The sequence below is a fragment of the Arvicola amphibius genome, chromosome 12 (assembly GCF_903992535.2).
Source record: "Arvicola amphibius chromosome 12, mArvAmp1.2, whole genome shotgun sequence".
Taxonomy (NCBI): domain Eukaryota; kingdom Metazoa; phylum Chordata; class Mammalia; order Rodentia; family Cricetidae; genus Arvicola; species Arvicola amphibius.
The window spans coordinates 3455243-3481411 of NC_052058.2; the positions used below are offsets into that span (position 1 = coordinate 3455243).

General features: G+C 41.2%; 1 protein-coding gene across 1 annotated transcript in view; it reads right to left on the reverse strand.

Annotated features, from left to right (window-relative positions):
* Window positions 1–8117: 8117 nt before the first annotated feature.
* The window catches only part of Lpgat1 (lysophosphatidylglycerol acyltransferase 1), a 73147-nt gene continuing 55095 nt past the window's right edge, over window positions 8118–26169 (reverse strand). The window contains exons 7-8 of the mRNA XM_038348883.2: window positions 14589–14695; window positions 8118–12619 (exon numbers count right to left, since the gene is read on the reverse strand). Coding sequence (XP_038204811.1) covers window positions 12468–12619; window positions 14589–14695 — 259 coding nt within the window. The 3' untranslated portion in view covers window positions 8118–12467. The remainder of the gene's footprint in view (window positions 12620–14588; window positions 14696–26169) is intronic.

Sequence of the window (26169 nt, forward strand, 5' to 3'; positions counted from 1 at the left end):
GCCCCTGCCAGGAAGTGGTAGGAAGTGCAGTGGCCATTGCAGCCTGGAAACAACCTAAATGCCCCTCGACCGAAGAATGGATAAGGAAAATGTGGTACATTTACACAATGGAGTAGTACACAGCAGAAAAATATAACAGTATCTTGAAATTTGAAGGCAAATGGATGGAGCAAGAAAACATCATTTTGAGTGAGGTAACCCAGACCCAGAAAGACAATTATCACATGTACTCACTCATAAGTTGTTTTAAAACATAAAGCAAAGAAAACCAGCCTACAAATCACAATCCCAGAGAACCTAAACAACAATGAGGACCCTAAGAGAGACATACCTGGATCAAATCTACATGGGAAGTAGAAAAAGACAAGATCTCCTGAGTAAATTGGAAGCATGGGGACCTTGGGAGAGGGTTGAAGGGGAAGAGAGAGGCAGGGAGGGGAGCAGAGAAAAATGTAGAGCTCAATAAAAAATCAATTAAAAAAGACTTAAAAATTGAAATACAGGCAATAAAGAAAACACAAACCGAGGGAATTCTGGAAATGGTAAAGCTGAATTAATATCAGGAACTACAGATGTATGCATAAACAACAGAATGCAAGAGATGGGAGAAACACAATAGAGGAAATAGATCCACCAGTCAAAGAAAATGTTAAACCCAACAAATTCTTAACACAAGATATCCAGCAAAGCTGGGACACCATGAAAAGACCTAAGCTAAGAATAATATGGATAGAAGAAGGTAAAGAAGTCTAGCTCAAAGGCACAGAAAATATAATCAACAAAATCTTAGAAGAAAACTTTCTCAACCTAAAGGACATGTTCATGAATGTACAAGAAGCCTACAGAACACCAAATAGACTAAACCAAAAAAAGGCCCCTTTATCACATAATAATAAAAACACTAAACATACAAAATAAGAAATATTAAGAGCTGCAAAAGAAAAAGGCCAAGTAGCATATAAAGGCAGACCTATCAGAATTACACCCGACTTCTCAATGGAAACAATAAAGCCAGAAGGTCCTAGACAGGTGTTATGCAGACACTAAGAGACCATGGATGCCAGCCCAGACTGTTATGCCCAGCAAAGCTTTCAGTCACCATAGATGGAGATGAGGTATTCCAAGACAAACCAGATTTAAACAATACCTGTTTACAAATCCAGCCATACAGAAAGTACTAGAAGGAAAACTCCAACCCAAGGAAGTAAGTTACACTCACAAAAACACAGGCGATAGAAAATCCCACACCAGCAAATCCCAAAGAAGAAAAACATGCATACAATACCACCACCAACAACAAAAACAAAAATATCAGGAAGTAGCAATCATGGGTCAATAATATCAATGGATTCAACTCACCTATAAAAAGACACAGGCAAACAGATTGGGTATGAAAACAGAATCCATCCTTCTGCTGCATACACGAAACACACCTCAACCTCCAAGACTGACATCACCTCAGAGTAAATGGACCAATGAAACAAGCCAGTGTAGCTATCCTAATATTTAACAAAATAGACTTCAAACTAAAACCAGTCAAAAGAGACAAGAAGGCCATTTCATATTGGTAGCAGGGAAAATCCATCAAGATGAAGTCTCAATACTGAACATCTATGCCCAAAATATAAGAGCACCAACATCTATTTAAAAATAAAAAACTTACTAAAGCTTAAATCACACATCAAACCCCACACACTAATAGTAGGAGACTTCAACACCCCACTCTTACCACTGGACAGGTCTGCCAGACAGAAACTTAACAGAGAAATAAGAGAACTAACAGATGTCATGACTCAAACGGACTTAACAGACAACTATAGAACATTCCACCCAAACACAAAAGAATATACCATCTTCTCAGTACTTCGTGAAACCTTTTCTAAAATTGACCATATTCTTGGCAACAAAGCAAGCCTCAACAGCTATAAAAAATCTGAATAATCCCTTGTATCTTATCGGATTACTATGGCTTAAAGTTAGAGCACAACAACACAAGTCCCAGAAAGCCCACACACTCATAGACACTGAACACTGCTCGACTGAATCACCCCGGGCCAAGAAAGAAACAGAAATGAAGGCTTCCTACAAGTCAATGAAAGTGAATGCACAACATACCCAGATTTATGGGATACTATGAAAGCAGTCAAGAGGAAAAGTTCACAGCACTAAATGCTTACATAAAGAAATTGGAGAAATCCTACACTAACAAATTAACAGCACACCTGAAACCTCTAAAACAAAAAGAAGCAAACTTACCCAGGAGGAGTAGACACCAGGAAATAATCAAATTGAGGGCTGGAATCAATAAGATAGAAACAAAGAGAACAATACAAAACAAAATAAAACAAGTTGGTTCTTTGAGAAAATCAACAAGATAGACAAACTTTTATCTAAACTAACCAAAAAGCAGACAGAGAATATCCAAATTAACAAAATCAGAAATGAAAAGGGGGACATAACAACAGACATTGAGGAAATACTGAGAATTATCAGGTCATATTTCAAAAACCTGTATTCCATAAAATTGGAAAATGTAAAAGAAACAATTTTCTGGATAGGTACCACATACCAAAATGAAATCAAGAGCAGATGAACAATTGAAACAGACCTATAACCCCTAAGGAATGGAAGCAGCCATTAAAAGTCTCCCAACCAAAAAAAGTCCAGGACCAGATGGCTTCAGCACAGAATTCTATCAGAACTTCAAAGAAGAGCTAATATCAATACTCTTCAAAGTATTTTACCAATAAAATAACAGAAGGAATTTTACCAAACTCCTTTTACGAGGCTACAGTTACCCTGATAACCAAACCACACGCAACAAAGAGAGAGAACCACAGACCAATCTCCCACATGAACACTGATGCAAAAATACTCAATAAAATACTAGCAAACCAAATCCAAGAACACATCAAAAAAATCATCCACTGTGACCAAGTAGGATTCATCCCAGAGATGCAGGGTTGGTTCAACCTATAGAAATCTGTCAATGTAATCCACCACATAAATACACTGAAAGAAAAAAAAAGATCATCTCATTAGATGCTGAAAAAGCCTCCGACAAAGTCTACCACCCCTTTATTATAAGGGTCTTGGAGAGATCAGGGATACAAGGGACATATCTAAATATAATAAAAAGCAATTTACAGCAAGCAGACAGTCAACATCACATTAAATGGAGAGAAACTCAAAGCTATTCCACTAAAATCAGGAACAAGACAAGGCTATCTACTCTTCTCCGTATTTATTCAATATATTACTCAAAGTTCTAGCTAGAGCAATAAGACAACAAAAGGAGATCAAGGGAATACAAATTGGAAAGGAAGAAGTCAAATATCACTTTTCGCAGATGATATGATAGTATACATAAGTGACCCCCAAAAACTCTACCTGGGAACTCCTACAACTGATAAACCCCTTTAGTAAGATTAACAAAAAAAAAAAAAAAGAAAGAAAAAGAAAAAAAAGAAAGTCAGTAGCCCTCCTATACACAAATGATTAATGAGCCAAGAAAGAAATCTGAGAAACATCACCCTTTACAATAGCCACAAACATAAAATATTTTTGGGTAACTCTAACCAAACAAGTGAAAGACCTGTACGAAGTCTTTGAAGAAAGAAATTGAAGACCTCAGAAAATGGAAAGATCTCCCATGCTCTTGGATAAGTAGGATCAATATAATAAAAATGGTGATTTACCAAACGCAATCTACAGATTCAATGCAATCCTCATCAAAATCTCAACACAATTCTTCACAGACTGTGAAAGAACAATAATCAACTTCATATGGAAAAACAAACAAACAAACAAACAAACAAACAACAGAATAGCTAAAACAATCCCGTACCATAAAGGAACTTCCAGAGGCATCACCATCCCTGACCTCAAGCTGTTACATAGAGCTATAACAATAAAAACAGCTTTGTATTGGCATAACAGACCAGTGGCCAGGCGGTGGTGGCGCACACGTTTAATCCCAGCACTCAGGAGGCAAAGGCGGGCAGATATCTGTGAGTTCGAGGCCAGCTTGGTCTACAAGAGCTAGTTCCAGGACAGGCTCCAAAGCTACAGAGAAACCCTGTCTCAAAACAAAACAATACAAACAAACAAACACCAACCAAAAAGAAAACAAACAGGTAAGTGAATCAATAGAATCGAATTGAAGACCTGACATTAATCCACACATATATGAACACTTGATTTCTGACAAAGAAGCCAAAAGGGTACAATGGAAAAAGGAAAACACCTCTAATAAATGGTGGTGCATAGCTGGATGCCAGCATGTGGAAGACTGCAAAGAGATAGATCTGTATCTATTGCCCTGCACAAAACTCAGGTCTACGTGGATCAAGGAGCTCAACAAAGCCAGTTTCATTGAACCTGATAGAAGAGAAACTGGGAAGTAGCCTTGAATGCATTGGCACAGGAGACTACTTTCTAAATAAAACACTAGTAGCACAGACACTGAGAGGCACAACCAATAAATGGGACCTCCTGAATCTGAGAAGCTTCTGTAAGGCAAAGGGCATGGTAAACAAGACAAAAACGACAGTCTACAGAATGGGAAAAGATATTCACCGACCCCACATCTGACAGAGGGCTGATCTTCAAATACAGAACTCAAGAAAACAGACAACAAAATACCAAATAATCCAATTTAAAAATGGAGTGGAGAGCTAAATAGAGATTTCTCTATTTTAAAAGAAACTCAAATGACAAAAGGATATTTAAGGATTTGCTCAACATCCTTAATCATCAGGGAAACGCAAATCAAAACAACTCTGAGATACCATCTTAAACCTGTAAGAATGGCCAAGATCAAAAACACTGATGACAGTTTATGTTGGAGAGGATGTGGAGTCAGGGGAACAGTTCTCCATTGCTGGTGGGAGTGCAAACTTGTATAGCCATTCTGAAAATCAGTATGGCGGTTTCTCAGAAAATTGGAAATCAATCTACTTCATGTCCCAGCGATATCACTCTTGGGCACATACCCAAAGGACACTGACTCCACAATATTCATAGCAGCATTATAATAACCAGAACCTGGAAACAACCTAGATGTTCCTCAGCTGAAGAATGGATAAGGAAATGTGGTACATTCTTGCAATGGAGTACTACTCAGCTGTAAAAAACAATGACATCATGAAATTTGTGGGCAAATGGAATTAGAAAAAAACCATTCTGAGTGAGGTAACCTAGACTCAGAAAGACAAACCTGGTATGTACTCACTCATCAGTGGATAGAAGATATAGAACAAAGCAAAGGAGAGCCAGACTACAATCCACAGCTTCAGTAATTGAGGGAATCAGATGTAAAGATCCACAACTAACCAGTCTAGTCAGAGGGGAGGGAATATGTGAGCAGGAGCAATGAAGATCATGATGGAGAAATCTACAGACAGCTGAACCAATCCCACGGAAACTCATGAACTCGGGACAGACAGCTGAGAGCTCCAGGCATCCAAACTAGGCCCCTCTGTATGTGGGAGTCAGTTGTGAAGCTTGGGTTATTCGAGGGGCCCCTGGCAGTAGAACCAGGACCTACCCTGATACAGGAGCTGGCTTGTTAGAATGCATTCCCTATGAGGGGATGGCATGCTAAGACTTAATGCAAAAGGGAGGGGCTTGGTCCTGCCCCAAATTAGTGTGCCAAGCTGTGTCAACTCCCCATGGGAGCCCTTACCGGTTGGGAGGAATGGATGGGGGGGGAGGGCTGGGTTGGGGAGGCAAGGGTAGGTGGGAAAACCTTGGTTGGAATGTAAAATGAATTAAAAAGTAAATAAATATTAAAAAAGAAAGTGACGCTGTTCCTGGGTTGTATTCTACAAGGTCTTGTTGGCTTCTACTTGTGCTTTTGGAAGCCCTGAGTTGCCACTGCCCATTATCCCACATCAGAAGTCAAGGTATCCAAGACCAGCCCAGATACTGGGGCCACCCTTTGTCCCTACCAGAACATACACACACCAGGGTAAGCAAAAAGCTTTACTGTGGATTTAGGGGCCTTGGTTAAAGGAAGGGCTTGAGTCATCAGCATTGCCAAGTGTCCCTTAGTTGGGCGTCCTGATGGAGATTCCTAATGACTTAGGTATGTCTTTCTCCTGTTCAGGGGACAGTCACCTGAATGAGAGGTGTACATGAGTGACAGGCAGTCTTTAGGACAGAGGAGATATGGAAGTTGACTTTCTATCACTAACCTTCATGGCAGAGTCTGTTATCTGGAGTAAGCGCACCTGCTGTGGACAGCAGCAGCTGACCTGCCCTTTATCACCCAATATTTTGGGTTCCTCTTTTTAGCAATCCAGTTCTGATCATTCTACTTTTGGGTACCTATTTTATTCACCCTCAACTGGCCACCAGCTGGTCCCGATAGAGTATCAACTGACAGAAAACTGCAGGTAAGACTTGGTAGTTTTGGGACCCAAAGTGAAATAGAGGAACACAAACCGTAACTGGAACCTTTAGGGCCTCTTTCTCAGTTCCACATTTTTTCACTAACACCAAGCAGGGCTGGAAAGATGGTTCAGTGGTTAAGAGTTCTTGCTTCTCTTCCAGAGGACAACTTACAATTGTCTGTAACTCCAGTCCCAGGGGACCAGATGCCTCCTGTGGCCTCAGGGGCCTCCAAGCATGAATATGGCACACAGTCACACATGAAGGCAAAAAACATCCATACACATAAAAATTTCCCTGCTTCAGCCAAACAAGCACCTATCTCCATCCCCAGAGTGTCTCCAGGGCGTGGGCACCATGGGTGCTCCTTGGTTACCAACAGAAAAGAATTGCTTCGTTTTCTCCCTTGTGCACAGGCTTTTATACCCACTGCAGAGTGTTTTCCTGACTGAAAGAGGCCCACTTACTCTGGTGGTCAACCAGCCCCTCCCCACCCCAATGCTGCATCCCTGTGTTTGTTTCTGTGCATCCTGAACTGTGGGCCTCTCTAGTCTGTTTTTCCAGCCTTTAAGAGTTAAGAACAAGGTCACCCGACTCCTGAGAGGTAAAAATTTATTGATTTCTATGACATCAGCATGTTATGACACGGTCACACCTGCTCATACAGCTGACTCCTCGGACCAAAAGAGGATTTGGTTTTTCCTTTTAAAAATACATTTTTCACCAGCAAGAAACATTTTTCTAAAACAAACATTTTCATATTAAGTGGGAATTAAAAACAATGGCTTTCCCCCAACTCGTGGGGTATAGGGCTGGTCAGCAACAGATCTCAGAGAGCCTCAAATCTGCTTTCAGGCCTTGGCCCCCAATCTGCTGTTCTGCACATAAAGTACTTCAGAGGGGAAATAAAACCGCAGCCTCCCCCAACCAGCAGCCTAAATCCAGCCAGGAAAAGAAGAGGTAGACTGAACTCTAAGTACTTAACTTATTTGGTAGGATTGTGCGAGATATTTTAATACATTAAAAGTTCTCAACGGGGTCAAACATATTTTACAAACAAGTAATTAAACCATCAATGTTTGTCCTGCATTTACTCAGCTCCGAGAGGCGAATGCTGGCCACCGTGTGCCCTGAAGGCTATATGCCACAGCCATATCCATGCCCATGCTTTTCCCACACTTCAAAACCTGCAAGGGGCAATGAGTAAATCAATTCTGAGAGTTGTATCCAATGCTAATAATTAAGTTAAATGAAAACACAGGAAGACAGAAGCAGTGTGAAGAAGGTAGCTCTGACTTTCTGACTTGCCTCCAAGAGGTGATCAATTGTTTACTGGTTTTGGTTTTTTGAGACAGGGTTTCTCTGTGTAGCCCTGGCTGCCCTGGAACTCATGCTATAGACCAGGCTGGTCTCAAACTCAGAGATCTGCCTGCTCTGCCTTCTGAGTGCCAGCATTAGAGGTGCGCACCATTGCCTAGCTTCTGATCACTTAATTTTAGGGTTTTAATATAATTAAAAATGAATTATCTAAACTAATTAACGCTGAAGCTAAAAGGAGGCTCTGTACAAGGTTAAGAGTCTAATAATAAGTCAAACACTAGATTGATTAACAGTCAGTCTATGTGGAGATGGTTAGGATATCAGGACATAACGCTATCAATCAAATCATCGTTGATATTCAGTCACAGGTTGGCTCTGAGGGTTCAGCAATGACAATTATAATGTAAAAATCAATTATATTTTATTACTTGCTAATTGCATTAAATATCTGTTATAAGCAAAATTTATTACACATGTATGTGCAGTTACATACATAATTTTCTCCAAGAGAGAGGACTGCTAAGCATTCATCATCACGCACCCAATGAGAAGACTTGGAGAAGCCAAGCCCCGGAAGGAAGCAGATGTTTTCTCACCACTCACCGCGTGCTGAGCTCCAGGCTCTAGCGCCAGCGGTTCACACTGTGGAGCTCCAGGACAGCACATACCCATCCCCACTATTAAGACTTAAAAGCATTGTTTTGGAAAAAAAGAATCAACTTTATTTTCTCTACATTAAAAAAAATAGAACCAGCTATTAATTTTTGCTGAGAAAATGCTTCTTTTGGTATTCACAATATCTAAGTTTCTGAAAAGGTAATCTGGTAAAGTCATCCCTAATGCATTTCAGAAACCAGATCCACATGTGACCAGCCCTTTACAGAAGTAAATTGCAGTTGCCACAGCCTTTACAGACATTTTTAAAACACACTGTGACATGCGGATCACAAAGAAAGTTCAACAAGCTGAAGTAAACATTACAGCATTATGAAAACAAAAATGCATCTGTAGAAAATAAATACAACTTTGTAATAATTGCAAAGAAAGTGAAAGCACTTAATAAAAACAATGGCAGTTGAATGTATAACTGTCTCATTACCCAATCATAAGATGCCACTGTAAAATGCATAGACTCCTTACAGGTAAAGAATCTGTGCACCACAGTCGTGTTCAACAGTTTTACACAATAAAAATAAAGTCATTCAAAGCATCTGCATTCTTTGCAACTATAATATACATACATTTTTTTTGCTCTTTAGACTGTTTTAAAAAAATATTAAATGTAAAAATTCCTCAGGTGGAATTTCTGCAGATAGCCCAAGACTGCACCTTACATGACTATGGCCATTCTCCCCCAACAGTTTAGAACCTGCAGCTTCTTCTCAGAGCCAACTACTGGGGAATGGTACATAATGACCGTCAGACAGCACCAACCACTGACTGATTCAGAGTATGCCAGGCTCCTTTGTGATCCAGAAATTTCCAACTTAGGTGGTTTTGGTCCCAAACAGTGTCTACCCATCATGACATGAACTAGCACACCTGTGACTCACAGCTCCTTTGACTCTCCTGCCTGCAGTTAGAAGGCTCACAGCACTCGCAGGGCAAAAATCCCATAGAAGACACCATTATCATCCACCCTTTGTAGGACAGGAGCTGAATACACTTTCTGTAATGGTAACTCTGGAGGAAAATTCTCTGTTCACGGTTGTGCAGTGACTTCAAAGAAAAGGATAAAAACCACAAAACATTAGTTAACTCCTCCTGCTCAGTAATGCAAACAAACAGGAATGGACACAGAAGACTCTTGTGATCAAAGACTACTTTCTGTGACTACAACGAGGACCCAGTTGATAAGCATCTTCAGCATTTACTGATTGTCAGAACACATCACTAAGACAAATTAATAAGAAGGGAGCCACACACATGGCCATGAACGAAGTGGCATTTCCAACACTGACCCAGACAAACACATCAGAGGCCTCAATGGGTGGGACAATTTCAGCTGCACCAACTCTGTCTTGTTCAGAGATGCCTGTCCAGCCCACGGGTTATGCTGGCTTTGGTGCTTTCTCTTCCTGCTGGTTGTCTGATAGTCCTACAAAAAATTATTTTTTGGCTTCCTATGACTTAATACTGAATTAACTACCCTGTAATTGACTACTTATTCAGCAATCCCGAGTTCTTTGTTATAGGAATTTAAGAGCTGTAATACCAAACACTAATAAACGACAGATCTGAATCCACGGCTATCGCTTCACACTTGACTAAATTCTCATCTATTTAGTTTATCTATTCAAACTTCATCCCATTCTGGCTTTTCTTTGCTTCCACTGCTTATGGGCTGCTCAGTCATACATGCATTTCTGAAAGTGGGCAAGGTGAGCCGTTGCTTGGTCTTGTCTGTGGTCCACGGACTCCAGCAGCGAGCTGCCCAGCCTGTCTCTAGCTGAGAACAAAGAGCCGCAGCCCTAGAGGATGTCTTTACAAACTGGTGTGGCTTTACTCACTTTGCCCCCATCTTGAGACATTAACTTCCTTTCTTTACACACACAGTACAAATGGGAAATTTTATTCTGTTCTCTACAGTGGCATATTTCCCCAGACTGTTATAAAGAATACCTGTTCTCTCTTCACATTCCCTAGATAGTACAAGCAGGTGGACTCCAGTTACTGATAGGGAAGCACTATCAATACTCGCAAACAGGTTTTGCACACAGAAGACATGTTGAAAGAACTGAAGATGTGTAGGACGGATCAAATCATATCTATTTACAGCTCATGTCTATTATCAAAAGTTACACAAATCTATCGTTATTTGTCACTCTAGAGACTGTGAAAATCAAACTGCATCTGAAAGTGATGCATCTTAGGGGAGTGAGTTTACCATGTACAGTATATTCAAAGATCATGCCCTGTGCAGCACAGCAGTGGTAGAAGGGGGCCAGAGCCACAACTGTCTGCATCTATGGATATACAGACTCGTCTAGGAGCTGGCCACTGCAGTCTGTGGCTCACTTTGCACTGAGGAAATAGGCTGCTAGCTAGTGAACAACTTCTCCCCCAGATGGCCAACTGATGCCTCAATTCAATTCATCCAGTCTTTCCTGGGCCTCAGTAGAAGCACGGAATAACTTCTCTCTGGCTGCCCATCATTTCCAGGTGAAGACAGCTTTCTTCACCTGTTCTCTGTCACTGTGCTCTGTTTGACCACAGCTGCTCCCACACCAATGTCTCCTGCAGTGTAGCCGCAGTGGTGTGGAGCTGGTGAGGTATGCCAGCTAACATGTCATTCTCTTCCACATGTGCTCTGGCTTTGCTGAAGATGAAGGCTATGGGCTTTTATTTGGTGTTGTTCAGCCTTTCCCATACAAGTGGGGAAATTTGCATCTCTTCCTCTTTTTATGTGAACAGAAAACATTAGTCTTTACTTTTGTTTTACAGCCTGTTTCTCAGAACTGTTATCTGTGCTGTTAGCCACAACAGGGGACTCCACAGTGTTCATGCCACAGAAAACTCCTGCTGCCTTATTCTGGTTTAAAATTTTTATTATCCTAAACCAAACCCTCTGTCTCAATACCGATGCAGTGCCTGTACTTTTTGCAAAGTCTGGTTCTCACAGGAACACAATGACTCCGCCCTCTTCAAAAACAACTGGAAGAGACAGTGTCCTGAGCTGCTGTCTCCTGGTCTTGCTACCCTGAGAAGAGCAGCCGCTTGACATAATGTCAGAACACACTGATGTCTGCACAGATTCTGGGGGCCCCTGGAGGCCCTGTCAATACTGCAAGCCAATGTCTGGTTCTATGTTTTATTTCCTAATATGCTAGTCTACTTCCCTTAAACTGGTCATTTAAATGTTTGCATTAATTTGCTTTGACTGCCCTCAAATACATCTGGTGCTACTATGTCAAAATTGGGGGAGGGGAGATCCAGCTACCAATAGGGGAGGGGGGTCGGGGAGGTGACCAATGCAGGTGGTGCTGCAGTGCATCATGGGCAAGCACGCAGACAGGAAAGCCTCCTGAGAGCCTGCTCACGATGAGGCTTCCCTTTGTTTCAGGCTATGTTACTATCCTTTGTTACATCTGCATCTGATAAAAGTGCATTTTGTAAAATACAATTACCACTCTATGATGTGCCTTCTATACAGAAGAGAAAGTGGTGCTCCCCTTCCCTGACAGAGGGAAAACACTAGCACATGTTAGCATGGTGCTGGGCTGAGCTAGCCTTCCCAGGACACAGTGATTCCCTGTACAGTGGACACTGCTCCCACAGAAGGCCACTGCCGCTCCTCAGCCAGGATTGAGGACTGCAGCTTGTTGGAGAGGTGATAGTCCTCAGCGTGACAGGTGGACACATTAACACTGTGAAGCTCTGCCCTAATAAAGAGGAGCACAGCTTCTGAACAGGGGCATGACCAAGGGCATCTGGTAGCAATAGTTTCTTTCGAAGTCTTCTAGGATGATTTTATGATTTCCTCTTCTCCCAGTGTGATGCTTGCATAAACGTATGGTAGAGTGTATCTCCTTAAAACATGAAAAGTTCTTAAAATACATTAGCACTTCATTGTATTACTGATCCTCATGTAGTAGAGTTTTAAAATATCCCAAAGGGGGATAAACATTAATCCATCCATTTGAATTTCCTTTGCTTTTTATATATTTTGATTTGTATATTTAGATTTGCACGTGTAAAATAAAGCACATGTATGAAGTCTGAACTCCTCCTATGTGGCAAGTCCAAATCATTTCCTAAAATAGGCAATGGTAAAAATACTGAATGATGTGGTACCACAGATAGCCTGACACAAACGCGAAGGACTGAATGAGGAATATCCACATGTTGCTGAGGGTCATCTCCCTGGAAACAGCTTCCTTCTGGCCCTGGGGAGGAGGAAAGGCTCCTAGAAGACAAGACAGAAAGTCACGTGATTCCTGGCAGTACAGGTCTCCTGAATGAAAGCTGAGTATTCACTCACAGTTAGGCTTACTTTGCAGAGATTTCCTCTGATACACAGTTTTAAGCTACCTAGCCTGTCTGGCACCCTAGCCTTCGCCTGGCACTCTTCCACCCACTGGGTGGATGACGCAGTCAGCAGCATCCTCTGGCCTTGGCTCCCTGCTGTCCACTCTCCAGTGGTCTGTCTGCTTTCCTTCTGCAGCCTTGCCTACTGTCCACCTCCCTGGAGTCCAGCCTGTGAGAAATGGCACTCAGGCTGCCCTGCTCCTTTTTACACAGTGGTCAGACACAGCATCTATGAAACTGATATCTAATAATTCCTGAAACAGCACTCTTTTTTGCCACAAAAGTGTTTATATAACAGTTATATTCTCAAAATACAGTAAGGTTTACAAAGTATGTCTTTGTAATAATATCAGAAAGAAAACACAAAGAAAACGTATCTAATTTGTTTTTTTCTAAAAGGAAAGCTGGATGGCTTTGGTACAGAGTCACCGAGATCCTCTGCCACCCTTGCTCTGCAGTCTTCCTCCTTGCTGCTAATCCTCAGGGTAAGCTGGCTCATAAAGGGATTTGCTGCTCACAAGCAATTCAAGGGGCATTTTCCAGTCTCAAGGGCTGGGATGCAAGTGGCTTTTTAAAAGAGGCTCACCATTGTTCCCACAACTTAGGCACTATCAGGAGGCAAGAGACTACGGGTAGGAAGGTAAGGCCTCTTCGCTGGTCACCTGAATTGCCTGCTCGCCTTGAATTAACCCTGCCCTGCACTGTACACCATCTCGTTAGGCTCTAAAAAATCAGTCTATAACACAGCAACCTGGGAAAGCATGTTGGCTACTATGCTAACCAACAATAATTTTCTTCTTTCCAACTTCCTTTCTTCTTCCTTCTTTCCTGTCTTTTCCTTACACTTTTTGCTGTGTGTTTTGGTGCTGGGCACTCAATCCAGAGCCGCACGTTGCGTACTGGGAAAGCACCCTACCACTGAGTCACACTTCCAGCTTGAGTTTTAGTTCTTATTCAGAGACAGGGTCTCAGGAAGTTACCGAAGAAGGCTTTGAACTCAGGGTGCCCCTGCCTCAATCTTCCAGGCCTGTGCTGCCAGGACCAGATTCACCGCAGCTCTTACAGAATCCAGAGCACTGAGAATATAGAAGAGAGAACAATAGATTCTTTTCTCTCCCAAGGGCAAATAACCAACTTTGGACCCTTGAAAACAATAAACTACACCCTTTCTTGTAAGAAAAGCTGTAACCCTAACGCTTCTGCTTCCTGTGAGAGAAGGACCATCTGCTAAGCCACTTTCTGCTCTGACTGACTGTGAACTAAAACTGTACAACAGAATAAAAGTCTCCTTGAAAGGGAAGGAAAAGCATGTAAAAACAGATTCCAGTGACCGCAAGTCCAAGGTCAGCACATGACTGTTATTTAGCCCCCTGTCCTGCAGCTGTCTGTGTTCCTCCGTGTTAGAGTCACACGGCTGTGTGGCACGCTCATCACTCTGTACACGGGCCGATGTAGGAAGAAACTACACACATCAACACAAAGTTTTCTTTCCATAGATTCTAAGTTGAAATTCTTACATACAGAATGACTTTTATTTCTAATCTAAACAACTGAAAGGGGGCTGGAGAGACAGCTCAGAGGATAAAAGCATCTGTTGCTCCTCAGAGGACCTAAGTTCTGTTCCCAGCACCCATATCACGTGGCTCACCTATCTGCAGCTCTAGCTCCAGGGGTTCTGAAGCCTCTGGCCTCCTCTGGCACCTGAACTCATGTGCGCGCACACACACACCTACACATAACTAGAATAATAAAATTAAATATTTTAAAGATAAAAAGAAGTAACTGGAAAATGTTTATCTCCTCTAAAGCACATGTCTAGCATCACTGGTAACTTCAGAAATGTGCACCTGTTCTGTAGAAATGTGACAAGAGGTCTTCCTTCTCAATAAACCGCTGATAGAGCCAACTGGCGAGGTCATCCGTCTCCAAGGGCACATCTTTAATTGGAAAAATCCTATTAAGATTTAGAAAAATAAAAAGAACTACTTTAATTCAGAACTGAAAACTACTCAAGAACCCTAAACTTACCTTTATTAATGAATCACAAACACATACAGGCACAAATGCACTCACACACACACAAAGATTTAAAACTAACCATAGAAAGTACCTTAGCAATGCTGCTTTATGAGAAAATGAGAAACAGAAAAAATCTCCCAAATTGATCGATTTTCACTAAGCATATCAGAATACTGGCTTTCTGAACAGGGAAACTTTTTTAAATATTTATTTGTTTGCTTGCTTGCTTGCTTTATGTGCTTGAGTGGTCACAGGTCTGTGTACCATGTGAATGCCTGGTCCCTGGAGAGGTCAAAAGAGGACTCTGGGTCCCTTGGAGCTGGAATTATGGACAGGTGTAAGCTACCAGGTTTGCTGGGTATCAAACCTGGGTCCTCTGCAAGAACAAGTGTTCTTAAATGATGAACAACTCTCCAGCCTCCTTGTTTTTTAATACTGAGGATCAAACCCAAGGCCTTGAATATGCTAGGTTATCCCTCTACTGCTACGCCATACCCTCAGCCCTCAACAAAGGGATTTTCGTTTCTTTGTATGTTTATTCAGTCTTTAGAGATAGGGTTTGTGTAGCCCTGGCCGTCCCAGAACTAGTTTTGTAGACCAGGCTGCCTTGAACTCACAGAGATCCACCTGCCTCTGCTTCCCAAGTGCTGGAATTAAAAGCCTGTCTGACTGACCAAAGAGATTTTTAAATTAAAAAATAGTAGCCCAGAAGACTCTTAGTTATTTAAGTGTGGAAGCTCCTGCCTATAATTCCAGCACTGCAGAAACTGAGGCAGCCTGGGTAAGACAACGAGGTCCAGAATAGTACAGGGTAAAACTCTTTATAACCATAACCAGAAGACTACCACTCAGCGTGGACATGGTCAGCGGTGCTTCCCAACCAGCCATATTAGTTCTTGGGATCCATCCATGAGTCCTCTTAGTATTTAGCAATCTTGTGCTTTCATTTTAGCATTTATCTTAACAAAAATATTCAGAATAATGGCAATCATAACTGAGTAATATTATATAATTCTGGTGTCCACATTGCAATCAATGTGATACCAATTTACTACCGCAAAAGTAAAAGTCAGGAGAACAGAGCATACTTCAGATAAAAGTATACTTAAAGTCCAAGGTTTAACTATGAGCTCCCCTTTTTATAATGGCAGAGTGGTTCACAGTGGTCAGTTCTGAACAAGCATAGTCAGCAGATGCCTGCCTTCACACTGTTCCTTCAGGCATGGTAAGGGGTGATGCGGGACCTTGGTCTAGTGATACAAATTTAAGTTTGATTTGTTAAATTGTGTATATGTATTTCTGTTCTTGTTTAAGGTATTATGTTCATATAGTTCATTTTAAAATGTAAAGTTAAAAATAAAAGATTTAGATAGTTACCTATTATAGTCAAACTTGTAGTCATGTTAGTTAAGGTTTCTAGAGATAAAGAAATATATTTCCCCTAGATAGACAATCTTCAACACTTCAAAGACCTTTAAATTTTTTTAAAAACTCAGACTTTTCATGACAATAAGATATATCTCCTGGCAGCACCAATCTACTTCAAGATGATGATAGGCATTGAAGTAGCTCCTTATGGAATTTGTTAGCCATTTGAGCAAAAAAACTGCTCCTGCCTGGACTGCTTGATGAAATGTTGTATAAACTGGACATGTAAAGAAGGTGTGACAATCCTTTAGGGTTCATGTGTCACAAAAGACAAAACAACAACAACAACAAAAAAAACCTGCCAGATATTCTGCAGGATACAGATGAATTTTGCCATTATAAAGATGAACTTTGCCATTATAAAGCAAAAGATCTTCACATTCCTTGCTTCATGGAAAAGTCTTCCAGATACTATGAGCCTGTAGGCTGAAGATGGATGCCCCAATGTTACAAAAAAAACCTATCCAGGCAGCAAGATGTCTCTGTCAATTCTAGAATTTTAAAAGTTGCCTACAATGAACTTCCTGTTTACTTAGGTAATGTTATATCCTTCTGGAATCTCTAAAGGGTTAAAGACAGATAGTTATAATTATAGTTTTCCTTAGTTATGACAAAGGATAAATCAGATATAAAACTTTCCAAATACAAATAGACTAAATAGTGTAAATGTAATTCTCACTTGATATGTTTTGTTATATGCAATTTTACTATGTTAAAGTTAAAATCATCTTTTTTACTTAGACAGAAAAGGGGAGATGATATGGGATGTCCTTCTGTATATGTGTTGCTTTTATTGGTTAATAAAGAAGTTGCTTCGGCCTATGGCAGGGCAGAATAAAGCCAGGTAGGAAATCTGAATAGAAATATATATAGACAGAGTAGGTAGAGTCAAAGAGATGCCATGTAGTTGCTGAAGGAGACAGATGCTGGACCCTCAGCGGTAAACCACAGCCTCGTGCTGATACACAGAATAATAGAAATCTGTTAATTTAAGATGTAAGAGTTAGTTAATAAGAAGTCTGAGCTGATAGGCCAGACAGTGTTGTAATTAATATAGTTTCTGTGTGATTATTTGGGTCAGTGGCCAGGAAATGAAACACAGCCTCTGCCTAAAATGGCAGTCATCGTATGGCCAAAGAGCGTCTTGGCCACCTGCCCTGTCACTTATCTTTCACAGAAGTACAAGAGCTCGGATTTCTGGGCCAGCTGCTAAGGATAAGACCAATACGTGAGTGAGAGCAGCACTGATACAGGAAACCTGAGCTGTGTGGTAAACCACATTACAAAATTGCTCTATTTGGATGTGAGTTTTGTGAGCCAACTCCACCATTATTTGAAGATAATTCTGTTTGAACCTGGCTTTTCATTACTTAAGAGATATATTTGGCCTGACTTTTAAGGTACAGGTGTGATTAGTGTTGATTGTTGACCTGACATAACATAGTCACCTGGGAAGAGGGAGCCTCAACTGAGGAACTACCTAGATCAGACTAGCCTGTAGGCATGTCTGTGAAGGACTGTCTCAATGGATGATGGATGCTGTGGGGAGAAGGATACACATGGTGGGCTGCAGCATCCCTCAGGCAGCGAGGCCTGGAATGTCTAAGAAAGCCAGTAGAGCGTGACTCAGAGAGCTAGCCATCTAGCAAACAGCTGCCGGGGCTAGGAGCTTATCCCTTGGTTGGAGGCAATGCTGCATGGGACAGGTTCCTGCCATGGGTCTTGCCCTGACTTCCCTCAAGAATGGAATATGACTTCTTCAAAATGCTTTTGGCCAGAATGCTTTATCACAGCAACAGAAAGGAAATTAGTAATTTTAATATCATAGAAACCTAACAACCAGAGTAAAGAAGCAGACTGTTCTTGAGAGCTGGCATCTGGTCTGCCCTCCTGCTGTGTTCTAGCCATAAGAATATCCAGGCAGCTCTAGGCACACCAATATCTTATTTCACCCTTTCAATTCCATTTCTCACAACTTCCCTTTGAGTTCTGTTAAGGGTTATTTAATGCGGGCTACGTGTGCTCTATTTCACACTCCTGCTGCTCACAGCCACTGTAACTCAGCACGCCCACTCCTACTCTCCCATCCCTCCCACCTAAACTACCCACTGTTCTGTTCTAATGCAGCCACACGTCCAGTGATTATCACAAACTAAGTATTCCTTGGAAAAGAGATTAAAAATGTTGACTCACACCAGCTAACACTGCAGTATGTACTATATAAGATCAATTTAATTTCTGTTAATTTAAACCAGGTCTAATTAACTTAAGGATGATTTAGTAGGAGCCATAAGGTCGAAGAAGATCTTACGTGGTTTTGTATCTGTATGTGAAGAAAGCAAACATTAAATATAGGACTGGATTAAACAGCAAGATTTGGGTTTAACAAATGAATTATTGAAAGAATAGTTGGGTTTTCTCTGTCACTTTAAATGGAGAGCAGCACAGAAGGCAGTGTGGGTCTGAGACTTTATCCCACCATCTGCCCGGAACTGCCTGGACATTCTCTTGACTACAATACAGCCACAGCCAGAAGGCAGACCAAATACCCACTCTCAAGAGCAGTCTACTTCTTTACTCTGGTTGTTAGGTTACCATGGGATTAAAATATTAAAATGAGTAATCCTCTAATACGGCAAGGGATCAAATGCACCAAGTACCAGTTCTCCCGAGACAAACAGGAGGAGTGCTCGGGAGCTCTTAGACCTACGAGATATAAGCCTTTACAGATCCAACAGCTACCCAAATGAGAATCAAGAGCCCCATTTTAAAGCAATAAAATTTCTTATTATCAGTAATCTAGAATATTTCTAAGTAAAATGTATTTCCCCCAACCCATGAAATCCTCTCTTAGAGCACTTAGAAATTACACTTTAAAAACACAATGCTTGGCTTAGCAGATGGCACTCTACATCCGAGTTAGTACATTTGAATTTTTAAGCCATGAAGACTGTAAAACATAAGCCAACAAATCATACAATCTGCTCCTTGTTCAGTTATGTAAACTACATGGAAGAAACTAACCTCAGAGAGAGGTCTGGAGATAAACAGCGACTCCTCACTTTATGAAGCTAATTATTTAGCAGAGGGATGAGGAAAACAAGCCAGCCAAACATACAAGCATTTCACTTTGAAGAGCAGTGGCTGAGTTTGAATGAGGGAATTAGCATTTGCTCATGGAAAAGGTCACGGGAAGGCTACTGCCTGAGTACTGTCTTTTATAAGATTCAGAACTTTAAAAAATGTTTTGTCAGCGGTGGTACTGCACACCTTTAATCCCAGCACTTGAGAGGCAGAGGCAGGCGGATCTCTGTGAGTTCAAGGCCAGCCTGGTCTACAGAGTGAGTTCCAGGACAGCCAGGGCTGTTACACAGAGAAACCCTCTCTCTCGACAAAAAAATGTTTTGCCTAAGTAACATAAGCTTAGTTTTCAAAAGTTAAAGCAATTATTTAAGCAGACAACAACAAAAAATTCCCATCCCTTTCCTCCCCAGACCCTTGCTTTCGGATATAACCTATCCAACCGTTTCTTTCATAGTCACTTGATATTATTTATAAGTTTGTGAAAACTGTCATTTCCAGATTACTCTGCTTCCCTTGAGAATAAGGACCCGGCCATCTAATTCCAGTTCCTCTTCTCCTTATACAGGCTACGATCACGCATCCTGGTTTAGTCTATCCACTGTATGTGTCTTTCTCCAACTGTGTTGTAACACAGAATACAGTGTGCAGTGCTAAGTTGACCTGACAATAATACGTCAGTGAAAAACTTGATGGGCACTATACACAGACAGCCATCTTTCCTGAGAGACAGTTTAGTGCTTCGTCAATTGTTGAGGGTAAGTTAAAATAAAAGCTTAGACAAATGTCCTGGGTAGCACATGGTGGCTCACAACATCCATAACCCCAGCTCTAGAATACCCTTTTCTGACTGCCATACGCTCCAGGCACACACATGGTACACATACATACATGCAGTCAAGACACTCAGATGCATAAAACAAATCTTCTTGTTTTGAAGACAGTATCTCATAACTGTTGTTTGCTTGTTTTTTATAGAGAAGTTCTCACTCGTTAGCACAGGCTGGCCTAGAACTGACTATGTAGCTCAGACTAGTCTTGAATTCCTGGTCCTTCTGCCTCTATCTCCCAAGTGCTGAAATTATAGGCCCTGTGTTCATGCTGGCTCAGATTAAACAATAATCTTCAATGAGAGCTATGCTCAACCAATAATCAACTAAAAATATGCCTTAAGGCTTTTTATATTTCAGGCATGATCTCTTCAATAATACTAAATTAAGCTCATAACGTCTTCCTCTCCTTGAAGATTTATACACAGTCAAGGGCTGAAGGGGAGGTTGATGTGGGAGTCCCCTCTGTATGCTGTGATCACCATTAATGAATAAAGAAACTGCTTTGGACCTATAGCAAGGCAGAACTTAGGCAGGTGGGTAAAACTAAACTGAATGCTGGGAGAAAGAAGAGAGGAGAGAGAGAGAAGCCATGTAACCCTGACAGAGACAGACACCGGAACTTTAGCTGGTAGGTCACGACCTTGTGGTGATGCACAGATTAGTGGAGATGGATTAAATTAAGATGTAAGAGTTAGCCAATAAGAAGCTAGAGCTAATGGGCCAAGCAGTGATTTAAATAATATAGTTTCTGTGTGATTATTTCGGGGCTGAGCAGCTGGACACCAACAAGAGGCCTCCCTTCAACAGGAGGCAGAGACATTCTCCTCAGTACTGTAGCAACTGGTAAGGTGCCCATGCTCCTACAAGCGAATCTTTACCCTATGTCCTGTAACTCATTAGGGTACTCAAACACACAAAGAATGAAATAAAAATAAAAATAAAGACATGAAAGTTGAAGAGGCAAAAGTCGGAAAGAGGAAGGAGGATTAGTGGAAGTGAGAGAACAAGAGAGGGTAGCAGAGGGGATGTGACAAAAAGACACACGTGCATGCACATGTCACAACGAAGCCATTAGTATACATAATTAATATGTGCTAACAACAAAAATACTGAAATCTGACAAGTATACTGATGCACACCTTTAATTTTGGGACCAAAGAGCCAAAGGCAGGTGGGTCTTTATGAGTTAGAAGCTAGCCTGGTCTACCAGCGAGTTCTAGTCTAGCCAGGGACCCTGCTTCAAAGTACAAAGAAAAAAACTGAGTAGCAATAACACTTTGTTAAGACTTTAGAGATATTTAAAAGTGGAAAAGCCTGGCACGGTGGTGCATGCCTTTAATCCCAGCATTCAAGGGGCAGAGACAGTTGGTTATTTGGTTATCTGAGTTTATGGCCAGCCAGGTCTACAAAGCAAGTTCCAGTCCAGTCAGGGTCACTCAACCCTCCCCCATATGGAAAATACCTGATGTGGTAGTTTGAATGTGTTTGGCTCCCATAACTCAGAGGGAGTGGCAGCATTAGGAGGTGTGGCTTTGCTCGAGTGTGTCACTGTGGGGGTGGGCTGTGAGGCTTCCTATGATCAGGATACCACCCAGTGTCTCCGTCAACTTCCTATTGCCTGCAAAGTGTAGCTAGCACCATGTCTGCCTGCTTGCCATCAACTCCCCACCATGATGATAAAGGACTGAAACTGTAAGGGAGCCAATTATATGTTTTCATTGTAAGAGTTGGTTTCACAGAGGCAGGCGGATCTCTGTGAGTTCGAGGCCAGCCTGGTCTACAAGAGCTAGTTCCAGGACAGGCTCCAAAAAAGCTGCAGAGAAACCCTGTCTCGAAAAACCAAAAAAAAAAAAAAAAAAAAAAAAAAAAAAAAAAAAAAAAAAGGAAAAAAAAAAGAGTTGGTTTCACAGCATAGAAATCCTAACTAAGACAGCTGGACACCCCAGAGAGAGAAGCAGAGGACATAGCTCATCTCATTGCTGACACCCAGCCACTATCTGAGGTACATGCGCACCAGTGCTGCAGAGAATTAGCTCTGCTGGCTCTAACTTTGCTTCTTTACTGTATGTGGTTAATTTTCTGAGTTTTCTCAAGCTTTAGACTCACACCAGGACTATACAACTGGTTCTCATATCTCCATACTGTCACCAGGGCTTGCTCACACATCTGTGCCATGGTGTGAGGCTTTCAGGCTCCTATAGTCAGTCTTTGGCCTTGGGTTGGAACTACCTCACAGGCTTTTCTGGGTCTCCAGCCTCCAGCCCATAAGACTCTGGACCTTTTTAGCATCCATAATAAACTGAGCCAATTTCTTTATATACTTTTATGTATTCTATTACTTCTATTAGTTCTGTTTCTCTAGAGAACTCTTACACACTACAGTAACATAATATTTCATTCATGTATTTTTTTTTTCTTTGAGACAGGGTTTCTCTGTAGCTTAAGAGCCTGTCCTGGAACTCACTCTGTAGACCAGGCTGGCCTAGAGTTCAAGAGATCTGTCTGCCTTCTGCCTCTCAAGTGCTGGTATTAAAGTAAAGGCATGCACCACACCCGACTAAAATAGCTGACATTTACCATGTTAATTCTACTCTAACATTTTACTGAGTGTTGTTATAAAAATTGAAAGCTCACTTTTAAATTACAGAGGAAAACACCAGAACATGAAAATACACACTATATAATTTGAGGATGTCAATATTCTTGATTCAAAAAGGTCTATTTATTATTTACTAAATGATATGCATCTAAAAATGAACTAATTTTTTATAATAATCAGATAAAATAACTTTTGCTGCAATTATCTAGTAATCATTAAACCAAAATTCCTAATTTTTGTGGGTGGTTTCTTTTTTGCAATTAGTTGTTTTAAACTGAAGGATATGTGCATATTGTAAAGAGAACCTTAGTAATTTAATGAGAAGAGCTCTGCTAAGTGACATCTGTGTGGAACTTCTTGGGCTGCCTGTCAATCAAACAGTAAACAGTGTTTTATTACATTGGTTTTCAGTTTTAGAGTGTTAATATGAAAAAATATGAATCATAATTTATAAAATGTGGTATATAAATTTTCACTTATTATATGGTTTTTAGAATTTAATTTTGGTATTTATAATTCTCAAATATAAGTACAATTAGAGAATTATTCCAAATCTGTTATGCATATTGGCTGCAGGTCAGCTACAATTTTAAATTTAGGATAGACATGAAGGAAGTAAAGAAATTCATCATGCAGATTTCTGGGAGACTCTGTAAGAGGAAGCTGCCTGTATAAAGGCCTGAGGTTCGGACATGTCTGGCGTGTACAGTAACAGCAAGAAGCTCAAACAGTCCAGAAGAAGGAGAAGCATCTGGTGATGAGTCAGGTAGAAGAAGCAGGGCAAACACTGTTCCTGGTTTTACATGGGACCTCGTATGATCTCAGCTACACATTGATATGATCTAGATTTCAAAAAAGACCACTCTGGGTATTAGATGGAAATGCATGCTAGAGGGATATCTTAATCACTATTATACTGTTATATACCATGACCAAGGAACTCTTATAAAAGAAAGCATTAAATTGGGGGCTTGATTATAGTTTGAGTGTTATTCCACTTATCATAGAGGAGAGCAGACAGACATGGCTCTGGAGCTGAATCAGTGGGCCTAGTGTCCCTCTAGTGACACACCTGCTCCACCAAAGCCACACCTGCTCCACCAAAGCCACACCTGCTCCACCAAAGCCACACCTGCTCCACCAAAGCCACACCTGCTCCACCAAAGCCACACCTGTTCCACCAAAGCCACACCTCCTCCACCAAAGCCACACCTCCTAAGCCTTCTAAGCAGTTCACCAACTGGGAACCAAGCGTGCAAAACCAGGTGAACCATTGAGAATAGCTATCTAGAAGACGGTTAGGTGACGGTGGACTAGAAGACACCGTCAGCGTGAAAAGAAAGAGCCAGATCCAAGACTTATATCTGCATTTAGAACCAAAAAGATTCTGACTAAATGGATATGAGATGTGGAAGAGAGGAGCCAAGGATGACTCCAAGACTTCTTTTCTTTCCTCTCACGTGTATGTGTGTAAGCATGTATGTGGACACATATGTGTAAGTGTGCATGTGTTTTCATGGGGAGGCCTGAGGGTGACATCATAGGTCTTCCACCAGAACCAAGAGTGCAATGACAGCACAAACCAGGCCAGCCAGCCTGCACTGGCATCCCACCTCCCTCTCCTTGTATTGTATGTGTGTGGATTATATGTGAGCTGCCACGATTGGCTTTTCCCACGTGCTGGGAATCTCTACTCTAGCCCTAATGCTTGAATGGCAAGTACTTTAACTACTGAGCCATTTCCCCAGCATCTCTGAGATTTCTTATCTGAAAACTAGAAGGGTGGGCGCTGCCCCTGATAACCAGAGGAAAGATGCAGATGTGGATATACATGCAGACACGAGGTCCTAAACTTACAAAGACAACTAACTCGTAAACTGTTAAGAATAAGTTACTTAGGATGTGAACTGTTGCGGATAATAGGAATGCAGGCTGATGAAGTATGCTGAGTAATGTAAGCAATTCCTTACTTTGCCCCTGGCATTAAAATGTTTACGTTTTCCACTGCAGACAAAATTGTGCCATGACTTCTCTTTGCTGGCATGGATTCATTCAAATTAGATTTTTGGGCCATTTAGATTATATTTCCAATTGCCAGGTCTAAAAATAATTTGCCTTGCAATCAAATTTCAAGTAGAGGAAAGTTCACCAACAGATTTCAAAGTAACCGTTCACTATTCCTGTTTAAAGGAACTCACTCTACATTAGCGGCTCTCAGCAATCAGTCACCTACATCTCCTGATGAATTAAAAAAGAGGATATTTTAGGCTGTAAAGTTTTGTAAGAATATGAAGGTTTGAGATATGAGGAGTCATGAAGTTTGAGTGTGAGTGGAGTCTGAGTGAAGATCTAACATGTGCAGTGTGAGGTACGGGGCTACATGAAGGCTTAGAAGGAAACAGGGTATGTGAAATGCAAGTTATTGGGATAGGTAAGGCAAGTCATAAAGGTCTGGGGATGAGAAGGCTAAGTAATGATCAAAGAAAGTGACCGGAGGCACATAAAAGAAAGAAACATTTCAGATTTCTTTCTACTCTGCTGTTACATTGAGACTCCAAAGACTACTAATCTGGCTCTGAAAAAAAAACCACCCCTATTATAATAGCCACAAATAATAATAATGCTATGTAATTTCTGTCTCTTTAAGAAGGTTCTTAAAGACTTCAGAAGATCAGCTTGAATTCTCCAACACATGTAAGTGCCACCAAGCTGTGTTGTTTCCCCACCAGCCTATTTCCTTAAAGGGACACCTCTATCTCTTTCTCTCTGAATACTGAAACTCCCCTTTCTCAGCTACCAGGACCACAAACCCACCATAAAATTGTTAAAAACTACTTAACTTCAGCTCTGTCCCTGTTCTAACAGGTTTCAAATCAATTACAGACACTTCCAGCAGATCCAGCACCAGCTCTAGCTGTTTTCTCGGAATCTACATCCTGGTCCTAGCCTCAGATGCTCCTGGATTTGGCCATCATTGCAGCTTTTTGGGTCCCTAACTAGAATGCCTTAATGTCAGCAGGAAGTACTGAGATTATTACATTACCCCTTATCATTCATTTATTATTAATACAAAGGCTGGAATGTTAATTTTCTAACCTAGGAATATGGCCGAGTTGTCTCTTTAACATGTGCTAAAAGAAATCACTCATGACGGTCGTGCTGCTTCGCTAGACTCACTACTACTAGGAGAACTGCGGCCGCACGCACAACGGCCTTAGTACAGCATGTGAATCAGCTCTCAAAAAGTGTCCCTGACATACACACACGCACACACACACACACACACACACACACAAAAAATTGACAAAAATCTACGGAATAGGATAAATGCTTTGGAAAAAAGTCTTAATTATAAGTAATCAAATTTAAAACATTAAAACATTAAAGTCGAGTTAATAATTTGCCATCACTCACAGTTTAAATGGACTTGTGTCGCTCCACTTCCATGCAGTGTGTCTAAGACACCTG